We start from the raw sequence: 23327 nt of genomic DNA on the forward strand, positions 1-23327 counted from the left end.
GCAGGAGCGGGATTTCAAAGGTTAACTCGGGACGCATGACCCACATCAGCGCCGCCGCTGCCGAAATGCTGCTGTTGGGGGGGATTGATGAGGTGTTACGGTGGGGGTTTAAGTCACGAATCCGTCTGCGCATACCAGAGACTTCCAGCCCAGAAGCACACACCATCCTGATTCATCGTAATAATCAGATTATTCGGCGGATAGCGGCGGCGAGGGTGCAGATTTACGCACGGGTGAGGCGTTCAGGTTCAGCAGGAGAAAGCGCGATCAGTTCGCGTCTGATGGTATGCGGGGTTATCGACAAAGGACGTCTGGGGGTCTCATTAAGCAACCTCGTGTGGATGCACTATGGAGGATACCTATGGGCAGCAGAAGCCACGTCACTCCTCCCCTCATAGCAACAGCACCGTTGACCTACATGCTATTAACGCAGCCCACTCCGCCCGGGGTGTTGGAAAACATCGCAAATCCATAGCAGATATGGACTTTATTCGTGCATTAAAAAAAAAACCGTGCACGTGAGCATTTCACCAATAACGTGCGAGTTCACATTTCTCGGTTTAAAAATCACCACTGCACACAAATGCTTTTCCTCCAAAGCCAAATCACTATTTTATTCAACGAAAATGCGATACAGCATGAGCACGAAAATGCAACACTGCGGCCGTCATGTTCCGTCCGAACGGCACCAAATGACAATTATAATACAAAAGGCGAGCACCATATCCTTAAGGGCGCGCATTACCTGTTTAAAACCGTAAAACATCAGTGAAAGGACGGCTGGTTTCAGACATTTTCCTTCGGTTGAAGCGAGGGCACCAGCACTAGCAAGGCAGTAGCTTGCGCAGTCATCTCCATAGCGGGCAGTGTCACAACCCAACCAACAGCACAAACTACTACCTCAGCCAGTACGTGGCCAAAAAAAGCAGGAACGAAAGAAGCGAAAAATGTTCTTTTAAAAAAAAAAATGTTGCAAAATATCAGAGGAAACGCGGCGCCTCGAAAAGCCACGATCCCTTCGGCGGCAGCTGAAGAATGTCCGTCTTCTGGCCGCCTCGCTCTCCTTCCGCGCAGACTTGAATAAGAGGGAAACCCCGCCCAAGCGGATCAGCCTCCCCCTCCTCCTCCTCCTCTGCCTCGTCAGTGTCGGCCACAAAACGGCCCTTTCCCCTCCTGTGACCTATGATCTGAAGCTGTGGAGCGAGAGCAGCGAGGGAGGGGGCCGAAGGGTCCCCGCACAGAGAGCACCAGTGTGCTGTGGGACGTGCGGACTATAATAATGAAGGGAAAAGCCATTGCTGAGGTTCCCCCTGCAGCAATCTTCTCCTCAGTTTTACATCCAGGGCTGCAGAAAAGTGACCAAGAATGTCAATGGGTTGTGTAGAGAGGACCAAACGATGTTTAAAATAATAAAGGTGTGATGTTTTTAACAAAACCAATCAATGATAAGAGAAAAGGTTTATGTTGAATGAAATGATGCACATTCATAAAACGTCCATGTCCTTCCCAAACGCTAATCCCCTGAAATTTACAACCTTAATTGATATTTCATCACTCATTTGCAGATGTATTTTGTGTGGAAGAACAGTTTGAGGAGTTCAATGATGGCGCTTTAACCTTCACTTTGTCTAGAACACATAGAATGAATAAGAAAATGCTTTAATATAGAAACCTGGTGGCCAGCAGCTGCACACAACAGAACATCCTGGCTGCAAATGGCATCATCAGCACAAAATGGCAGCACCATGTCGTGTTTGGATGTTAGAATGTTGCACATTATCTAAACCGTGAACAGTGTGAGTGATTTAAAAACATAGTAAGAGCACAAAGGTGATTTTAGAACTGTCCCATTTATTTTATACAGACAAGTACATCCCTTATCAGACAGCTGGCTAAAGATGACATGGAATGTTACAGTTAAGATTTGTTTGCTTGCATAAAATCCTCACTGTTGAAAATGTTGCAAAAGTGTTCAGTTTTAATTCAATACAAGCCCGTTTTTGTTTTGTTTTTTTCCTGTTTGCTTTACACTGTCACCATTACCGAGTACTGTACACTGACTGGGCGCCACCGGGAAAATAAGACAAACTAGACAAATAGGCCACGCTGCTTTTTTAAAAAAAATTCCTTTTTGGAAAATCTCTGGAATTAACACTGAATGCAGTCGAGTCTCCGCGAAAATTTTGGTGGGGGGGGGGTTGTTCAGCTCACATGAGAAGCATACAATGATGCACGAGTGAAGCCTCCGATGCGGATCGGAGGTCGGTAAACGGCAGGTTGCTTCATGTCACCGTGGATGAGGCTCGTATAGAGTTCACGTCCGTGCTCTTTTAAAGCACATGAGTTGAAAAGACACATTCAAGATTTCTTCATTATATGTAGAGATAAAAAAAAAAAAAACACCAACAAAAAGGGCTGAGAATGAACCTGCTCAGGTCTCTCCGTTCTGGACTCGAGCGACGGGAGGCTGCATGAAGTCTTTGAAGGGTCCCAGGGCCTCTTTCAGAGCCGAGCTCACCTCAGATGAGGAGCACGTGATGCACTCCACCAGCGTGGGGTACAGGCCGATCACCTGAGCCCACGTGTTGTCATCCACTGCAGGAGGAACACAAAGGAACAAAAGGGGAGACAGACAATATGAATTGTGGAATGAGGCAATCAAAGAAGTCCTTTTCTCCCATCTGATAGAAATCCCACATGTGCATGGAAACAATCTTGGTTATCTTAACATCTTGAAGGAATGGAATTTGAGAGCTTGATTTCCATACATCCCAGCGATAATGAATATAATAATGGGTCGACCTTGCTGGGAAAAAAAAAGCTTTCCTCAGTCTGGAAATCACAGTTATTCAGAAAAAAAAACACTCCCAATTATGCTCTGACACGTTTTAATGGAATGAGCAGCTGGAAGACTGGGAGAGTGCCATTATCATTCATGTCTTCTCTCTCTCTATTTTTTTTGGGTGATCTATTTCCACAGTTTCGTACTCACCATTTTCTGGTTGCGTCTTTTTAAGCGAGTCCATCAGCGTGCTAATTGCTTTCAGCACAAAGATAATCTCAGTCACTTGTTGTCTGAAATGAAAAATGTAAAAAAAAAAAAAAGACTTGATTACGTAGAGATCAAGGATGATACAGAACTGGGCAAAATGGTGAAATGAAGAGAATGCTGGCACAATTACTGAGTCAAGCATTCAGTAGCACATAAAAATCTACATTCAAGCTTTTTTTTTTTTAAATGCACAAAGGAATGTGAGCAGACCTTGGGCAGGAATAAGCTGATGCCAATATAAATGCCTATGCAGTATTTACCGGGGCAGAGGACAGCGTCCGCTCAGTCTCTCGTCCTCCACGTAGCGGCGCAGCACGTCCTGAGACCTCTTGAGCAGCACGGAGAGGGCCATGCGGGATATGTAGCCTTCCTGCGGGGTGGACACCTTGTTGCTGAAGGAGAACTGCAGAAGCGTCTCAAAGCACACCTTGGAAAACTCCTCCCTCATCCTCACATCTATCTCTGCCTCTGAGAGAGAAAAAACATTTACCTAATTAGACGAGGAAGATTTGAGAGAAAACGATGTGGTGAGGCCCACTCAGGCTGTTTTACACGTATAGATGTCCAGCTTGTGAAAGTAATATTGTTTAATGAGCTCCGACTCACCAGTAAAGGAGGCGGACTGTGAGTGAATGGAGCCTCTGTTAAGCATAGCCATGATCTGGCCAACAAAGTCTTTGGGAATGAAATTAGCGAACGGCAAAATCTCTGTGCTGATGAGCTGGACGACCTAAATTAAGGGAGACACAACATCAGTGCGCTGGCTGCTCAAAAAATAATAGCCACAAAACTCCCGGTTCGTCGCTTACCTCGACATCAACGCCTTCATTCTTCTGAAATTCTTGAATGGAGAGATTATCCGGGGGAGTGCTGCGAAAGGACGATCGCCAGAAACAATGAGCTTAGATTCTCCGAGCCGCGCAGAAGTACGCTTAAAACACGTTTGTACCTTTTGGTAAAAAGGAAATCTTCGAAGGCATGGGCCAGCTCTGGCCACATAGTGTCGAACTTCCCGGAGGAGGCGTGCTGCCGGGCCACCGGCAGCCCGATGGACAGCACTTTGAGCAGGGAGGAAACGGCGAGCTTCCAGGTGCTCTCTGATGGACAGGCGTACTTCAACCCTAGAGGCATTTTTAAGGTCTGAAGACAAATGAAGAGAAGGAATCAAAGACCTGATGGGTGACCAAGAGTACATTTACGATGGGCTTTCTACTGAGGAATCCCCTCGATCTCACTGATCGCTACTGTCCCACATTTGTGCGCCCATCGGTGCTCTCACAGGCTGGGTCGTCAAGGATCCCTCACCTCTGTGCTACATTGTGTTCTCTCTTGTTCTGTTCTAATCCTCTGGGTATGGATTTGATACCGAGAGAGGGGATTACGTGCCGTTTGTGCTTTCGTTCCAGGAAGATTTCAGTGTTGTGTTCATTTACTCTGTTGAATTCATCAGGGAATTATGCTGCCACACTGTTACGAGATAATTGTCGAGATAATAAATACTACTGCAGGGAGAATAAATGCATTGCAGAGGTTAGGATCCTGCCCCAGGGCCCCAGGTTACACCAAGACTTTGTATGGAGCCAATGTTTAGCTCGTCTGTTCTTTCCTTACTGGAAATGTTCAAAGTATAAGACAAAGTATAGCCTGCACATTCTTGCACAGCACAAATATAGCCTTCTAAAGCTTCACATTTACAACTGCTTTTGGGTCAGATGTGACCTGAAGATGCAGCAGGAGTCAGAATCTTGAAAGTGACTTGAATTGCGTGAGAGTGGTTAAATAAGCAGGCGACTGAAAATTCAGCCACGTTTGCACATGAGTGGAGGGGAGGCTATGAGGAATACCAAAGGTCAGAAGTGCGGCGTTGGATACCTTGATAATGTTCTGCAGAACCTTCTCGTTGATGACTGCTTTGTGGCATGCCGTTTTATGGTACAGATCTACCACCACCTCCAGGGACCTCTCAGCAAAGGGTACATAGTTTAAGGCAACCCATTCTGCCTGTATGTATAAGAAAATTCAGTCAAAGGAAGTAAAGCAGGAGGGGACATATAAATTAATGTGTAAAAACAAAAAACAATATCCCTTCACACAAAGCAGCATTTTTAAAAGGCACACATTGTAGAAGTATTCATAATAGATGTATTACAGAACTCTGATAGTAGTGAAAGTCCGCTTCAAGGTTTGTAAGTCAGTACTGCAGATAAAATGCTTCCAAGCCCAAGAGATGACTGTATGTTACAAGGTGTGTCTTTGAGAAATACAAATACAAATCAAACACGGATGAAGAAAAAACAAAACAAAAAAAACAACACAAAATCAGTTATGACTGGAGCTGCACATGGACGGTGCACACAGAGGCCAAAACCACCTGTTAGTGGCAGGCAGAGACAGCGAGCATGGAGCGAGTGAGAGACACTGACAGCTGCAACAGGCAAAACTCACCGGTGCAAACAGCTGGATCTACAAAGGTTATCCAGTCCAAAGAAACAGAATGAGAGAACAATGCAATTAAACTGATGACTTATTTAATTTACAGTGTTGTTTCTGGCTAGACAGATCAGTGACCTGCTTTTTAGAGGGGGAACGTAAATCACTTCTATCAGAAAGGTGATTAGAGAAAAGCTGACAGAGGCCAATAAAGACCACCCATCACATCTGTTTGGTTGGCTCGGGAATTTATTTGATCCTCTTCAACTTCCAAGGATTTAAGCTGATTCAGATCAACAAAATTGTCCAGGATCGCACCAAGTCTGGGCCCCACATGCACATTCAACACCCTGACATGAATTAAGACATGGAACATGTAGCACAAGCATTTCTTTGTTAGAAAAAATGAAGCGTCTTCTACTGATTCAAAAAAGGAAAGAAATTAGTAAAAAATAAATAAATCACCAGTCCTGTGTTTTTTTAGTACTGCCAATAACAGATTGCAATCTAAATACTTTAAAAAAAATACTTTTTACTTAAAATACTTTTTTTGCTCTTCAAAAGCAACATTTTACGTGATCGTAACTTTTTGATTTTAAACTAGGAAAACAGTTTGGCATTTTACCAACAGGATGAATAATAATAGGAGGATTATGAGGAACAAATAGCACGGGACAGACAAAGATGGGGGGTGTTCATGAACACCAAAGAGGAGTGGTGATCTTGCTCAACTTCTGATACGATAAAGCTTATATGCTCAAATGATCCAATAATCCAACTAGACTAACAGCGAAACACTACATGCGAATGGAAACCAAGTCGTATTTCTGGCAGTTCTGCTTCCACCTCCTACCTGGTTGCATTTGGCATTGGCCACGTGTTTTGTTTCCATTCTGCCGTACTGAGGAGGCTTGCAGGAGAACTCCACGAAGAGGAGCAGCTGCTCAAAGATGGCCGGGTACATGACCTGCAGGTTCTCCGGTCCCACACAGATGGCCTGCAGCAGGGAGGGAACAGAGGAACAAACACTGCTCACATCGACTGTGGGATGACACGTTGCATATTTAGCAGAGTGACGTATTAAAATTGGTAGAGGAAACTGAAATCAGTGAGGGTTATTATATCATCTTTGGGGAGTCAATTTCCTTTGCTCACCTTCTGTAAAACATCCAGAGATGTTAGCACAGCTTCCTGTAGGCTGGTGAGCACCGCCTCAGTGTATGAGGGGAGAATGAAGGGTGAGGCATCACTACTGATAGGCACAGACACAGCTCCATGGAGGATGACCCCAAGTTTCTTCAGATCCTCCATACTGAAGTTTGCTTTTATATGCTGGTAGAGAGCCGGGAAAATCTGGATCAGCGCTGTGAGGAAAGGCTGACTGGGGATGAAGGACAGCTTCCCCGTCACGTCGCTTGGAGGTCTCGTGCTGTCCGTTCCAGTTCGATACCATGTGTTCCAAGCAGACCACCACAAGGCAGAGTCTTCTAAAGCTGAATCCTCACCTGGCGGAGGGGCCTGCAGCTCCGCGCCATTGTAGCGTGTAAGCCGCTCAACTAGCGAGTCTGAACGGATAAGGGGTCTGCCTGGTCCGGATGCAGAGAGGGGATCAATGAGCACAGGGGGGACACCCATGGCAGCGAATGCATCGCTTGCTTTGTCCGAGTCTTTCACAGGTGTAACTATCTGGAGGATCTCTTGAAAGCTCTTTAGGGCGGCCAGCGAGACTTCGTTGTTTTTACTGAGAGCAGCCGACTGAATGTGGTTTAACAGCACCTCCCAGGCCTCGAAGAAATCCCCTGCGGACACGAGACAAAATGGCGGGGCAGTGCGAAACTGCCAATTATAATGTGATAAATGGAACGGTGATATGTGCTGCATCTGATTCAAGGGCCGCAGACAGTGAGATGGCACCCCCATCGACAACGGCAGGTTCACCACTGAACACGGTCTAATTCTGAATACATTAAACAATCCTCAGAGGCCCATAAAGTGATATTACTTTACCAGTTGTAATTATTCATTTGGTCCTGGTTATTTTTAGGAAGGACTGCGTTGCTCTAAGCCATTTTACATGTATTAGGCTGGAAATTGTGCTGTATATTATAAGATGCCTCTTGCAATTTGGCTCTGGTTAAGATGTTCAGAGGGATGAGAGCAGCTAATGAGAACACGCGTTTTATCAGTCAGGTCTCACTGGAATATTAGGTCATGTTTATTGGGGCTTAAAACAAACTTTATATGCAGTAATATTGCAGTAACAACTTGGCCTTTTTTGGACCTTTGTTACACTCGACTTTTATTTATGAATACAAATAAACATATCATTTTATTTATTGTGTTTATAACTCCAAGTCAGCTGCGTCCTATTCCTGTAGTATGTCGGACTTCCACATTATGGCTGGTGCAGAGTCTGGATAACTGGAAGGCTCACCTAACTGTTGAAGCAGATACCGCCGTGTGTTGAAAATGCGTGCCACCCCGGCCAGAGTCAGAACCCACGTTTCTGCCCATTGTTTCTCTGCCGTGTCTCGGGAATGGTGAATCAGGATGTTCCCGCCGCCCGACTCGATCTTCTCCTTATCGGCTGTGGTGGACGACCTTCTCACACAATCGAGCAAGTGGAACAATACCTAGTGGTGACAAGTGCAAATGCAAAAAAGAGATGGATGCAAAGAAGGAAAAACGGGAATAAAAAGATATTTTAGATGTTATAAAATGATAAAAAGGAATTGCTCAGTACCTTCCAGATCACGATATGCCACGTTTGCTGCTGCAGCAGGGTCCCATGCGCTGCAATGGTTGAAAACAATGTCTGTCCGGCGCTTTTACGCACAGCAGGCCGTGGGTCAACGCACAACTCGCCCAGCTTGGCATACAGGCACAACCACAGGCAATCGAAAGGGGGGGCAGGGTGGAAGGGCCGGTTCAGGATCTCTCCTTTCTCTTGAGCCTGTTTCTGCAGAGCTTCTTCCTCTCTTTCTAACTCTTGTGTGATGGCTTCTCCTCTTTGGAAGAAATAGTCTGAGATGTTCCACTGTGGATGAAGCAGCATGAAAGGGTATAAAGTGAATGAATGAATAGAGTAACCCATAGATCAATATAGGGTTTCTCATGTCTTGAATAATGTATAAAGTATCTATTAGATGTCAAATTTGATAACATAATTAAACAAAATACATTTTAGCTCTATGTTTCATTCTTAGAGTGTGTCTGACTAATGCAAAAGCATAACCCCACCACAAATCTTGAACTTTTGTTTTCTCACCAGCAGTCCGATGGAGGTCAGGCTGATGTTGAGTTCCTGGTTCTGCAAGCCAAAACTTCCAGCTACATCCACGACAATCTGGAGGCAGGTGCAAGGCATTGTTGGCAGGAAGTCTGTCACCACCAACTGCAGGCACTGGAAGGCTGTTCGGATCAAGGATTCCCTGCGAGAAAGGACACACGGCGGGAGGTTACATCCCTAAATTAGTTACAGTGCCTTTTTACATGTAATACATGTGCATACATCCCAATTTAGGAGTCAGCGAAGGGTGTAACAGCCCTGTTTGTTCTTACCCTTGGTCATTTCGGATGGCTCCTATGACACCCAAGACGAGGGGCCAGCCGGGCCCCAGACTGTCACCTTGACTCTGGAGAATCTGCAGGACACTCTCCAGCTGTTTCTGCCGGATGTCTGCATGGAGCACGTTGGACAACTCCTTCAGGGGGTTAAGCAGCATGAGCTGCAGCCGCTTGGGAAACAACACAAGAAACAAATGGTTGCTGATGAAAAAACCTTTGAAAATGTGTCGTATATGATGGCAAATATGAAATCTGTAGACACAATGAAGCAGAATTATGTATTTATAAGGAAATATAACTAGAAATACTTTTTTCAAAATGGTCCCCCACCACAGAAGTGTTGCAACATCTCTTGCATTCAATGTGTTTCAGTCTGAATCAAATATTTAATGATTTTCCATACGTATTCATTTCAGAGGATGGCTGGATACAGTGGGTGCCCACACAATTATAGTTTTTTATAATAATATTTAATAGCTAAGCATTGAATGAAAAACCTTGACGAAAATTACTTGCATTTCACCATCGACATAATTTGTTTGGTTCCCACGGCTCTATTAATCTTCTTGGAAATCACTTTCCTGTCACCCTCTTTGTCTGTTAACACCTGCATGAAGGTAATTCTTTTGTTTGGAGTGATGGGAGAAATTGTGTGACATTTCATTCCTCACTGATTTAACCCATGTTCTTTTCTACATCAGCCATGATAAATGTCATTATAAGCACCCAAAAGACAAGAAGATCAAACAGTCCTTGGGAGAAGAATGGAAATTGCTCAGCGATTCCTATGCAGGTTTATACCTGATTGTGTGCCAGCGGAGGGTCGTGTTTGAAGGCAAGTCCAGCTTTAATAAGAGCGGTTAATGCTTCGGCGCCCCACTCTCTCATTCTGGAGTTTGGGTGCTGACAGACCTGCAGGAGACGGACCACAGACGGCTCATTGAATGCAGAGATGGTTCAGGGTTGTGTTTCCCAGCAGTGTTTGCAGATGGTGGACGTGACATAATCCAATAGACGTGTGAGTCCAATGTTTTTGACAGTACAATCATCAAAGCTGGTGTACGTATTCATTCAGACGATGAATAAAGATTTAACTGAACCTACCGTGACACAAAAGCCTGTCTTCAACTTTCAAAATCCCAGTGAAATTAAACCATGCGAAGCTAAACTGTGAATTTAATTAATCATCTTTGGTTTTTCGGCTGTTTGTCAGATTTAATGCCAAGCTTTAGAAGAGAGGAAGAAACAAAATGCACTCCTTACAGGCACACATCAGCCACTGCTAATAAGATGCAGGCGGAAACCTTGAAGTATAAAATGTATCTGTTTATTATTTTTCCATTCTTTGCTGTACTCAATTTCTAATCAATCAAATTTAGTGTTCCATATCGCAATGTGCAGCTGTAAGTAAACAAGACAGAAATGGCATTTTGTTTAAAGCACTTCGCTGGTGCATTTTCACACGATTGGTCACTTAACAAATTACTATTTGAATGTGCAAAAGAGGACAAAACTAAAAATTGGCACAAGAGCACAGACACATTTTGGACCACGTTTTTGCTGCGAGACTGAGGAGAAATCAGCGCAAAACGGAGGGAGGAAGCAGATGATTGTAAAAAACATGGTCTGAGCTTACCTTCTGCAAAACAGTAAGGGTGCAAAAGAGAGGAAAACAGAAGAAAATATGAAGAACTCCTCAGGATAGTTAAAAACACACAGCTCTACACAGGAGTCCTCTCACAGGTGCAGCCATGCATCGACTCATAAAGGTAACAACATTATAATAAAATGGAACCTCTAAATATAAAAAGCTCCTTTGGTGCATTTAATTGTTTATATTGTTTTAGCAACAGATTTTACCTCCAAAAGGTGACCTGTTAATGGTCTCCACAAGATTTCTATGCGGTCCATGTTGACCAAGCCAGTCTCCAGCAGCTTGGCCACAGCGAACAGAGAAGGCTCCTGAAGACAGACAATAAACACTCCAATTAAAATCCACTATGTGTGAAACAAAAAAAACATTTCTGTACATCAAATCTGCCTGATAAAATATTGACCTTATTGTTTCCATAGGCCATTTCCATGGCCTCCATGGAGAGGGCACAGAGGGCATTGATCAAGTGATGCAAGGACACGTCATCCAGGTATCTAGGATGCACAGCGCAAATTAGGAATATTTTGGTAATAAAGAGTTACTTTAAAGATTTATTTGGTTTACACAGAAATAGTTCTTACTGGGAGCTTTCAAAGAGTCTGGACAAGATATTGGAGATAACGGGCAGGTCGGTCATCACAGCTGTGGTCAGCACCTTGGGGGTTAAAGACGTGAGCTGTTTTTTTTCCTGCCTGTACCGATAACAAAATCAAAGATCTATACTAACTGCAGGATTACTCACTGTGCTGGGTCCTTCCACAGCTCTGCCGGGCTTCAGGGCACCGCCCGCCCCTGGCTTCAACCCCAAGATCCACACTAGATGCTTAAAGAAAACAGTGAGATACTTCAGGGTAGGCAAGGAAGCCACCAACATTTTATCACAGCAGATAAAACCAAAAGGAAAGGTAGATGGAAAAAAAGTAGCTTTGTCTCTTCTTCAGGGTATGAGGGGGAAAAGGGTTTTGTTTGCAAATGTGATACATTTTCTCTAAACCAGCATCTTAAATTAAATGATCTTATAAGTGCACATATGGTAATGAAAGGCTACCTAAATGTGTGTAATTAACAGGAATACAGCTGTGGTCTGCCATAGAGATGATTTACCTGCAGTGTGGCCAGTACTAGCTGCCAGGAGGTGCCCAGTACTGCACCATGACAGTGGGCCAAATTCAACAACGTCCGCATACACTGGATGTTCTTCGCAGTCAGCTGACACAACGACAGACAAATATATAATAGTGGAGACATTTTCAAGCTGAAAAAATATGTTAACATCCTTACATTTGTGTTTCAGGCATTGTAACACAGATAAGTTGAGAAATGTTCTATTTTTGGGGGGATTTTAATAACCCATCAATTCTCTGTTAACGCTGTTGTGACGTAATTGTGCGTGTCTTTACCACTACTGTGCCCTGGGGCTGAGCGGAGAGCGGCTGCCCGACAGCCACCACCTGCTGATGAGACTCGCTGGCGGGGCTGATGATCTGCACATTCTGGCCCTGGATTGAGTATGCTGTGAAGAGTACACATGTCCAAACACCCGGCATTAAAATCAGAGACAGTAACGCACGCGAAAGAATTTCGCAACTTTCTTAATTAACTCAAGGCAGACATCCATCTCAAGCTGAGACCCAATTTGCCAGCTTTATCTCGACAAGGTAATATGTAAATAATGAGTGCCCAAGTTGCTCATTTGAGAGTGGTGTGTATTTGTGTATTTATTCATCTGCAGCCTCTCCGGGACTCTTAATTAAGCCACCATGCAAAGTTAAGGATTAACACTGTTGGGCAAAAGGGACACGCAAAATATCGGCAGTTTGCGTTAAGCTGGTTTCGCAGGATGCTTTTCTACATCCTGGGAGCTGAGGAGCTCATTAGTTGAACATTAATGTGAATAAAAGTGTTGCATTGATTATATTCCACACCTTTGGTGGAGAGGTTGGCTCCATTACTGCTCAGCACAGTCAAGGCATAATGTGGTGGGAGAGAGGCTTTGCAGATGGCTGTGATGAAGGCATCACGGGGGGTCACCAGGCCAAGTCGACCACACAGTGAGGCCATGGTCAGTTCTGCTTTTAAGATGTTCTCTGTCGCAGTCTCGTCAGTGCTGAGGAGATTGAACGAGAGGTTTTAACACATATGAAATAATAAAAAATGCTTCAATTTCAATATCCTTCTTCTTTCATTGTAATTTTCTACTTACCTGGCATCTAAAAGCAAAGACAAAGCAGCTAACAAGCCACACCAGCAAGCATTGACCATCTCCTCCCATACAACATGGGCTTCTGTTAAGGGAGCATATAGTTAGTGAGTTAGTGGGGATTTTCTTTTCTTTCACTTTTATTTAATGTATCTCATCTCCACACCTGGTGGTGGCTGCCACTCCTTATCAGGATGAGCCTCCCTGAACTCTGCAGCTGCTTCTTCCTCTACGGACAGTTCTCTTTCAATCATAGTTGTGATGCCTCGTACCAGGTCAAGGAGAGCACTGAAGGCCACAGACATGGCATAGCCTTCTGGGATTGAAGGAGGCTCCACCTTGTCCAGCATCTCTAAACTGGAGGTAGAAAGAAAAGGTAAAGAAAAACGACACACATTTTTAGGATACAAATAGCTAATAAAAGCTAGCATTTATGTTGCATGTAGCAGGATATTTATTCCCTCAAAAAACAGTCTTGCTTTGTGTTGTTTTGCAAGAATTAAATATGCAAATTTAATTTATAAAAGTCATTTTATCATACAACGTGGGACTTACTACGTGGCCTTAGCACTGCCCTGGACACTAACAGTCATGAGGGGAATCCAGGTGCCACGGAATTCAAAAGCAGCCTGCGTGGAAAGATTTCCGCTGACCCCTCCTGCACCTGGGCCACCTTGTGCCACACCCTGGGTACCTGAACCTGAGCCACCTGCACAGAAAATCAAAGAGTAATGAGAACAGTAGATGAGATGGGGCAGACCTTGAGCACAGCTGAGGTAGGTGGATTTAACTGTGACGCTTTCCTAATAAAATGAGGATGTGCTTTTGAAGGGTTCATGGAAACAATAACAAATGGAGAGACTGACCTGCGGGCGCACTAGCAGCAGCACTGTTTCCTGCATTGGGAACAATAAAGAGGGACTGGATGAAGGAGCCGAGTGCATTGACGATGTCTCTGAACACCTTAGTGGAGTGCTGTTTCATGTCATACGACTGACAGAATGAACTGGGGGAAAAAGTAGACATGAATATAGAAACTGTGTGAAACTGACAGTCCAGAACCACAGTGAGACCTGCTTGACTGTATATGTTAAAAAGAGTAAACACAGTGGGCTACAAAACACATCAAACTCTAATAGGAAAAGGTAATATATCGAACTGGCGCAGTCATCTTTTTTCTTACCGTAATAAATGTGGTTGCACACACAGCCGGTGCACTGATTCCACAGCCACAGCTCTCAGCCACTGTGGTTTCTCCCCATCAAGAAACTTCACCAGCAGAGACAAAAAGATCTCACACTCAGTCACCTGCAAAATAACAATAAACTTAAGACAACATTTTACAACATTAGACATCCAAGTCTAGGTGGGACATTCAGCCACCATTGTACTGCAAACTGAAGGTACCCTGTGGTAAAAATCCTCCAATTCTTTAGCAATTTAATAAATTTATTTCAATTTCAATGGCCATTTGATGAGGCTCATTAAAACAGTTGGAGTAGATTAAGATAAAGTGGTGGTCCTTCCTTTAATTCAGATCAGACTGGATAAGCAAAAGTGTCTCCTTTATTTCATTGCTCCAATACCAGTAAACTGTAGAAATGCTTGATGAGGACTGAGACAACACGCAGCAGTCTCATGCAGATGGGGAAGTAGGGTTTCTCCACAGGAGCTGGTGATGAGGCGCTGCTGCTGCCCTGACGAAACTTAATGTTGGGTGAGAAGAGTTTGATCACAAGCGGGCAGACTCGTTCCTTCAGCAGGAAGCTGAACTCCTGGTGCTGTGAAGGAGACAGAGAGAGAGAAATGGATACTAATATGTAGTCATAAGGCTAAAATTCAATGAAAGAAGGCTAAAAATTAAATGAAATGCAAGAGGATGAACAATACCTGTAGAAAAACTCCAGGAAAATCATTAAGAACAGACTCTAGCAGTTCTAGTCCAAATGTCCGAGTCATCTCTGTCATGCCCACCAACCAGTAAGGCGCATCTGCATTTACCAGCTGGCACAAATCCTGCAAGAGCACGTAAATGGCATTTTACAGAATTGGTTAAAAATAATCAAATCACTGAGCTTTGCATAACCACAAAAAAGAGCAGTGGGGGAGGACTGACGGTCTGAAAGACGCTTTTATTCAAGACTAATACAACTCAAAATTAAAGGAAGACAGAAGGCATATTAAATTCCACTTGTGGTGATTTGCTCACAGAATCCCTCCATAGGTGACATCACAAGACATAAAACCCATCATGTCTAAAGATTTTACTCCTAATTTGTGGGAGGTGTGTGGAAGGATGTCTCCCTCTGGTGGACATACCTGGAACAACATATAAGCGTCTTTGGCGCTGGGCCTCAGAGTGGTGACAGACCGCCTGTTGGTGTTGCCCTGCACGGGAGGAGGCTGCTCCACAATACCTGGAGGCAAGGCAGCTCGTAACATGAGGCATTTCTCCCATGGCTGCATTATACACTCTTACAGTAACAGTCTGGATTATTTCATTTAGATACATTTTTTATCAGTCCTTCAAGAGGCGTTACACAGCAGATAATAAAGTCAGTTCACAGACAGCCCAAATGTCCTCTGACCTTTGAACCGCTCATCTTCAGCCACCATCCGCTCAAAGACCACAGTGACAACCTGTCTGACAGTGGCAGCTGCTGTGTTGTTGGTGATGTTGTCCTTGGTGAAGTGCAGGCGGAAACACAGCACGATTGCCTGGCGACAACAAGAGGATCAGGCTTCTGTATATTGAGTAGTGAGCCTAAATTAAGTGACAATGCATTTGTTGTTCAAGTAAGAAGGTCGATGGAAAGAAAAGCTTAACCGAGAGTAACTACCAAAAATAAAACAACACTTATAGATGCATCTGCCTGTCTGAGCAGTGCAGTTTCTTGTGAATACACCATATATGAGCAGTGTTTGGGGTAAAAGAGCGTGCTTGGGATGTACCTTGGAGAGTACTTCGTCATGTACCACCGTGTTGGTCGTCAGCAGTACAAGGACGGTCTGTAAAAGTTTCAGCTCCTCCAAACCATTCTCCATTAGCTGCCACAGCATGTTGATGATGTTCCCTGCAGCTGCCTGTCACACACACACAAATACACACACGCCATGACTGTACACATGGACCTTTATGAAATCGTAGCATTACACTGTTTAAACTCCACTGAAACAAGCTGAGGCACTCTCAGTCACATGACTCAACAAAGAAATGCACAGAAACACACACTTGTGGAACCAGTCGGTGCCGTCTGCAAACAGGCATCATATTGAGAACCGCAAGGAACAATAAACTAGTTCTGGTTGAATATTTTGTTACTTGATGATGAAAGTAATTGACACCAAAGTATAAACAGGGCAACACAACGCATTATACAAACCCTCGAGACACATTCACTCATGCATGGGCTGCCAACGCAGAATGTTTAATTCATTGGAATTAATTTGAAATAATGTATTTTTCTAATGCAATTAACTTGTGCTAATTTAGTCGATGGGCAGCCGATCATGGAGGAGAGAAAAGTGTTATTAACTTTAAAAAATGAAAGAATGTGACCTGGGGGGGTTTAAGTACAAGGAAGTACCAGGAAAACAAAGAGGAAGTGATTAACAAGTGTTATTACGATGTAAGAACCAAATGATTTCTTTTCAGAATCAATTCTTAGTGCTGAATAGCAGAAATCTACTTATGACCTGGAAATATTGGTAGTACTCTCACGGAGGATATGGGAATTATAGGATTTCCTCAGCAAAAGGTAATGACGTATTCCAAGACACCTCACCAAAACCTGTCTCTCTACGGGGGAAATAATCACCCCTTGAAAATGCCTAAAGAATTACGTGTTGTTTTCTTTTTGAACAACCTCTAGTGTTGAACTTGCAAAAACCCTCATCAGTTACTTCAGTTGAGTGTCCTTGTACACATGACAAAAACCTTGAACAAAAGCCATAATACAACCTGTTACCATCTCCAGTATCTGTGAAACTTTGCAATATTATCTTGTGTAAGAGTCCAATAGTGTAATGAACTGAAGAAATAAAATGACACTGACAGTAAACCGCAATAAACACACACTACTGTGAGAATGTTGCACGTTTGAATGGCTTCAATGTCCCCACAAAGGCAGTAAACATAAGCTCACAGTGAACTTATCAAAGAGATGTTGCAGTTTAGTCGCTGCCAGCTTAAATCTGTTGCCAGCAGCAACAGATTTAAGACGAAAACCAATGAAAATAATTTATTTTTTAATGGTAGTAAACACTAAACATGTTTTATTTTAATTCATGATACATTTCTAGACAACAGGTGCACTAAAAATTAAAATAAATGGAAAAATAATGCATATGACACAACTGGAGGACATATTAAACAGAACAACATTTTAGTAAACAGAATAGGCAAAACCTTCAGGGACATTGTGTTTGCTCCAAACTCAACAGCTCCCTACTTTGATTCGGACAGACTTTCCTATAATTAAAACAGTACACGGCTCTGATATATGATCAATGATTGAGTGACCTGAGGCATTAATGTCAAGCTTCAAAAGAAATGTTCTTAATCGTGACGGGAAAGAACAAAATCCTCTGCAAGGCTGCGTGAAGGCACTCTCGTACATAATAATCGCCTCCAGTCACTCAATAAACCTCAAGATGAGAGCAAAGGCCCTATATTGATCTCACTTAGAAGCTGCATCCCAAAAGGACAATGGAAACGAGGAGGAGATGACCACCACCTGAAGGCTGTTGTGGACAATCTGCTGCAAGTTGTTATCAGCTTAGCAAAAAACAGCCTTTACTATGTTTCATTAAACCACTATTTAATATAAACACGAGTAATCTAATACCGTGGTCAGTGTAAACGAGTCAGGATACTTACCTCAGACACTACTTCATGGGACATAAGTCTCTGGATGGCAGCCAGACAGAGCTGGGTGATCTTTGGCTCTTTGGTGCCACAGCCCATCAGGAAAGGTTGAACGACCTCCGAGCTGTTCTCCTTCAGAGCTGCAGGAATGAGATTAAACCGCTTGTCACTATATGTCACACCTGATATACGCTTGGTTCTTCAAAGCCTGCAAACCAGTTACAAGTCCTAAAAATGAGGCTTAACTGTAAGGGGCCGTGCTTTCGCAGCAGTGGCTGCTCAAACTATGGAAAGTCTCCCTCCCCGTGTCCTCCACGGTTCTACCTGAGTTCTACCTCAGTTCTGCCAGATATATCTTTAGAAATCTTCAATTCAAAGGAGCTAAATAATTCATTCCATATAATAACTGATAATTTCACAAAACACTGATTTCTACGGAAATTCCAAAGCTACATCAGATTGCACAATCTAAGCGCAGAAATCTTTAAATGTTGCCTCAAGTTGCAGCCTTCACTCTACAACTCTTATTAGAAGCTGGGCGTTTGTTTATGAAGACAGAATGGAAATAGTTTCCGGCTCAACTGGACTGGTGAGAATTCTGCCTAGACTAAATGGATTAATTCTCAGTGGTTCACAAGAACAACTCCACTTGTTCCAGTGCACTAGCTATTAACAAAAAGATGTGCATTTTGAACCCGTCTTCCTTACCTCTGAGTATGTCTGTGTTTCTGGCTGCAATAGTTTTGATCTTGACAATGCCAGACTCTGCAGCCTGGGGGAAAATAAGAAGAAATTAGAGCTTTACATTCAGTATAATATTTACCCCTCCAAAGATGCACAACTGTGCTATTGACTCAGAGTCTGGCTGCGATGACCACAGGGGAGGAACTATTTGGCCCTGCATGCACGGCAACTAAGCTTCTCCAGCAGAGAGCTGTGAAAAAAATGGATTTCCCCAGAGGTAGATACAAAATATAATCTGCTTTATAAACTCTGCAGCTTCTCTATTTTCCAGCTATGCGTTCCATTTGCTCCAAGCATCCTCAATTTGTACTTCATTTTGGGACTTGGAGGAAAATCCTTCAGACTGACAGTGAAACCTCGTAGTCGCGATGGACAGTAATGCCTCTGTCAATTTATTTATTATGTATATGACATGTTCAGGTACCATCTGCAAAAAACTCCATTAGCAGCGCACAAACTTACAGTAAACAGAAATCAGCATATCTATTCAAACTAAGCTCAGGTGAAGATCATTTTGCAATCTCAGAAGCCAGAAATACTGATCAGATTGAATGTTTCTTTTTGTAAATGATAGAAATAAATGAATGATTTGACCATTAGACACAGTTTGTGTGAGAGTCATTATGCAAATGCTCCTTAGAGTGGCTGTAATATCTGGCAAGGAGGCATCAGAGCTTCAACTGTCACTGGCAAAGTGAGAACTTGAAATTGTGTGTTAGCACACTGGGTTAAAGGCTGAGCTGGCTTTTTTCACGCCATTCCCTGATAAAGTTAATCTTTGAAAAAATGCTAGGCTCCCGCCACGCTATTGTTCCTCAAACTGGGCCAGATGTCTTTACAAGGCAGCAGGCAAAACACAGAGATTTGTTTGTCTCGTTCCGTGGCCGCGCTTGTTATCGCAGCAGCTGAAAGGACGGAACAACATAAAGCAAAAATGACAAGAGCGAGGACGGCAAAATCTGGGGAGGACGGAACTAATCAAAAATATGGTTTGGAGGGGGATCAAAACATCAATAAAACCACCCTAGAAATGTATAAACCATGATGTAACTAACTCATAACCTTATGCTTGATGCGTTTTTAGAGATTGTGACTGCAGTGTCCTGTCCCAGTAATGAAATAAACCAGAAATATGACCCTCAAGGACAGATGTGTTGCATCATTGAGCCAATCTGCACAATCTTCAAAAGCTTTCGATCACGGAAATGAGGCAGTGCCAAAAACCGAGGAGCCTGGGGATGGAACCAGCATGCTTTTTTCAAGCATTGGCCTCTAAAAAAACATAATAAACTTTCAAATAATTTTGCAGAACTTTATCTCCAAACACTTCGCCAAGATGAAGTTTTTGTTGCCAAGCTGAGGCTGCATTTTTGGACCTAGAACCATGAGCATATAGCATGGAACATAGCAAGCTGTGATGAACGCTATTGTTGCTAATCACTGGATTAGATATTAAACCTTAGCTGTCAAAGAGAACATGTCAGTGACCTGATGTCAAACAAATTCCACACTGGCATAAGTGGAGAGGGTATTTATTTTTTAATCTGATTTGCTGAAAAGCCCCCCCCCCCCCCCCCCCCCAAAAAAAAACAAACAGTCTGGGGACCTTTATTATACTCTAAAAATTTTTGGCTATATAGACAAATAAAGGCTGAAAAGATGTCAGTGAACTATGCAAAGTCAGCAACTAAGACAAGAAAGAAGTACTTGATTGTATCAGAAAACAACAGTTCAAGAGATATTCTATTTATTTGAGAAAACTTTACATGCTGCTAAAACTTTCTTAATAGGAATTTGAACATTAAGAGAAAAAATCTGTCACGTAAAATAAAAATTTAATGTGACTTCTTTATTGTTTAAAGTAGAATTTACACAATGTTCCCGAAAAATATTTTGAATCTGAAAGTAAAATGCAAAGATTCTCATTTCAGAATGACCCATGTTGGCCTGGAAGAACACTGAAGTGAAAAGCAGCACTAGTGAAACTCATCTCAGACCAACTTCCCCGGAAAAAATGTGGTGACAGACTCAGCATTCAGCAGATTTTGTGAACTGACTAAGCATAAAAGGCCTTTTGAGTCAGAAGCAAACGTGTCACGTCGCCAAATCCTGATTCGTTTGGTATATTTCGACCTGAGCCTGCAAAATTTTAGCTTGGAAAAAGAAAACCACAAGAGTTGGTCGATATCTCAAAGGTTTCTCGCAGTGCAGAAGTGATCAGATGGCTCAGTGAACGTCTAGCTACAGCTGATTCTTTAAAGGACAGAGAGAAGAACCCCCCATGGCTATTTCACCCAGTCAAAAGGAAAACGCACAGCAAGCATCAGTGTCGTGGTGGCTTCACTGACTGGACTAGGATGCAGGGGAAAAAACAACTGGGACCAGTTCATTATGTCCTTTTAACCTTAAAAAAACAAGGGTTTGTTCTGCAAGAACACTGCTATTCTTTCCTAAAAAAGGTTGGCATTAAGATAAGATGAAACACATGAGCTAAATAGCTACATGCTAACCAGATACAGACCAATTAAAAGAATACACAGAGATCTTAAAAACAAGGTACATTATAAAAGACTAAATGAAGTGTGCAAAAAGGCATAAAATGAAGTTAAACGAACAATAGCCTCCCTTTATCTGTAGCACCGCACAACAATCCCTGGAGGTCTAATCACAATAGCGTGATGAAATTGAAAAAGGTTGTTTATTTTTCAATCACAGTTCCATTAACCGGCGTGAATAAGCCCAGGAGGACATCAGTGTCACCCCGCAACACTGTGATGTCGAAGTGGCAATTTTAGGGATAATGGAGATGTTTCATCGGGATTCCTTTGGTCGGGGCCAACGAGCACCCTGAGATGCAAGGAACCTTGGACCATATTCTTCATAGAGATTACAGAGCGGGTTAAGACATGCAAGTGAGATATGGGGTTTAATAAAGTCGGGGTACTGATATGCACCATCTTGCTGAGCCCCAAAAGCCTCATATGAACTTGTTTAATGACCACAGTGACAGAGCAACAAAAGACTGAGCTTGCAGGAGCTAAGAATTACAGGCAATTAAGGCCAAGTGGCTCCAACTGTGATGTTGTCAAGGCATAATACACAACTATGGCACATATTAGCTGTAACCTGTGCACATTTGCTCGGGGTAACAGTGAATATCTACAGAAAATCTAGCAAAGTAAGTAGTTTAATAATTAATGTGTGACATTAATATAATGGAGTGGGATTTAAACAATATACTCCATGAAACTGATGTCTACGGTCCATACACCTCATTATGCCACTCTTTTTTAAAGATGAGGCTAGTAATGATCAGTAATGCGGTTTCTCACATTTAGTAAGTCAACCACAAACACACGAAATTGGAGATTTGACTTTTCTGTTGACGTAGCTGAGAAAAAAAAGTGGTTTGCAAACTATCTTGCAAGATTGCAAAGACAAAAATAAGCCCTAACTCTATATGAAAAAAAAAGTACAAAAAAATAATATGAACAACAGAGCCGTAGTAAAAGTTATTTTGATTATTTAAAGCTGTTGAAGCCCAGTGTGTGTAATTACCTCGTAAATCAACTGACACAGCCGAGCTGGGTGTTATAGGTCAGTTTGATTACGAGACACAAACGTTGCAATAAAGCTTCATAATCTCCTCGGACAGTGCTCCACCGGCCCTGCAAACCGCTTTGTGTTGCAACAATTGGTTGCCATTCGGGCCCAACTTTGCTTTCAGCAGCACAGTGCGAGTACACCTCAACATCCACGACCCACAACAGAACACAGGCCCCGGTGGCTGATGGGAAACGGGCACAAACGAAGACCTTAAATGATGGGGATTCGAAATCAACCTCATGATTTAGGTAACGGTTTCATGTAGCTAACTGGGAGGCTAACCTCTTTGACTGGAGGGAATTTCTTCTTGCACTCCATAGACAGAGACCGCAGGTCCGTCTGCATGTTCTCCAACAATTTCTTCACCGCTTCGGGACTGCTGGTTGACATCTTTGACGGCGTCTTCGACAGAAATCTCAAGAAACTTCAAACGCTAAGGTATAGTAGAGTCGCCCAACACGCATCCACGGCCACACCACGATCCGTTGATACTTCAGTCGGCTCCCATGGAAAATAAAATAAAAACGCCACGGTCCATTGACACAGTATCCCACTTCTGTGCTTCGAGTGTCCGTGTTGGGGACAGCAGCGATGTCACCGGCATATGTTCGCCTCCTTCGCAGCCTGGTGACATTAGCTTAGGGAAGCGATATAGTTCCCATTTATGTCCACTTCTTATTGCTGCTCACTAATCGAAAATATCTGCCAAATTGTGCGATCGGCCATCAGCGGCCAACAGCTCCACTTCCTTTCCCACAATGCTTTGCTGGACAATGACACGTCACTCGGACTTCCGTAAACAGTGACTGCTTCACATGAATTACAGCAGCGGCCCCTGTTGGGAAAACAGCTCGATTACGATTTCTTTTAAAAATACAGAACAATTTAACATCGAAAGAATTGGCTATACTATACAGTTGACTGTAATAAAATTAGAAATGGTGACATTTTTATACAAGAGATTAGGTAGTCGAAGGATATTGCTTGTAATGTGATAACCATACCTTAAAAAAAAAAAAAAAAAAAAAAAAAACGCATCATGCTACAATTCATTTTCAAATAGGCCACAATTAAATACAAAATTGGGGTTTTCAGCCTTGATTTTGCAATGTTAAGAAATGACAATATGATAAACTGCATTCCCCCAATATCAGTCTACTGTTTACAAGGGTTTTTGTTTCCAAAACCACGTGGCCAGCATAACTCT

At 43.0% G+C, this 23327-nt stretch overlaps 1 protein-coding gene across 1 annotated transcript; it reads right to left on the reverse strand.

Moving 5' to 3' along the window:
- Positions 1–584: 584 nt before the first annotated feature.
- On the reverse strand, positions 585–22683 carry mon2 (MON2 homolog, regulator of endosome-to-Golgi trafficking). Its single transcript, XM_057053113.1, has 35 exons — positions 22403–22683; positions 18479–18542; positions 17783–17910; positions 15856–15987; positions 15492–15621; positions 15223–15320; positions 14794–14919; positions 14490–14684; positions 14087–14211; positions 13770–13909; positions 13459–13612; positions 13070–13260; positions 12907–12988; positions 12629–12810; positions 12104–12216; positions 11808–11912; positions 11446–11526; positions 11285–11358; positions 11107–11197; positions 10910–11011; positions 9851–9961; positions 9044–9219; positions 8751–8913; positions 8226–8519; positions 7917–8115; positions 6638–7281; positions 6336–6479; positions 5498–5515; positions 4925–5053; positions 4002–4192; positions 3862–3922; positions 3659–3782; positions 3313–3520; positions 2993–3075; positions 585–2595 (listed from the first exon to the last, which is right to left on the reverse strand). Exons 1-35 carry the CDS (start codon positions 22508–22510, stop codon positions 2432–2434), a joined length of 5130 nt encoding a protein of 1709 aa, XP_056909093.1. The 5' UTR covers positions 22511–22683; the 3' UTR covers positions 585–2431.
- Between the last annotated feature and the right edge of the window lie 644 nt (positions 22684–23327).

Source organism: Takifugu flavidus, chromosome 13 (assembly GCF_003711565.1).
Source record: "Takifugu flavidus isolate HTHZ2018 chromosome 13, ASM371156v2, whole genome shotgun sequence".
NCBI lineage: Eukaryota > Metazoa > Chordata > Actinopteri > Tetraodontiformes > Tetraodontidae > Takifugu > Takifugu flavidus.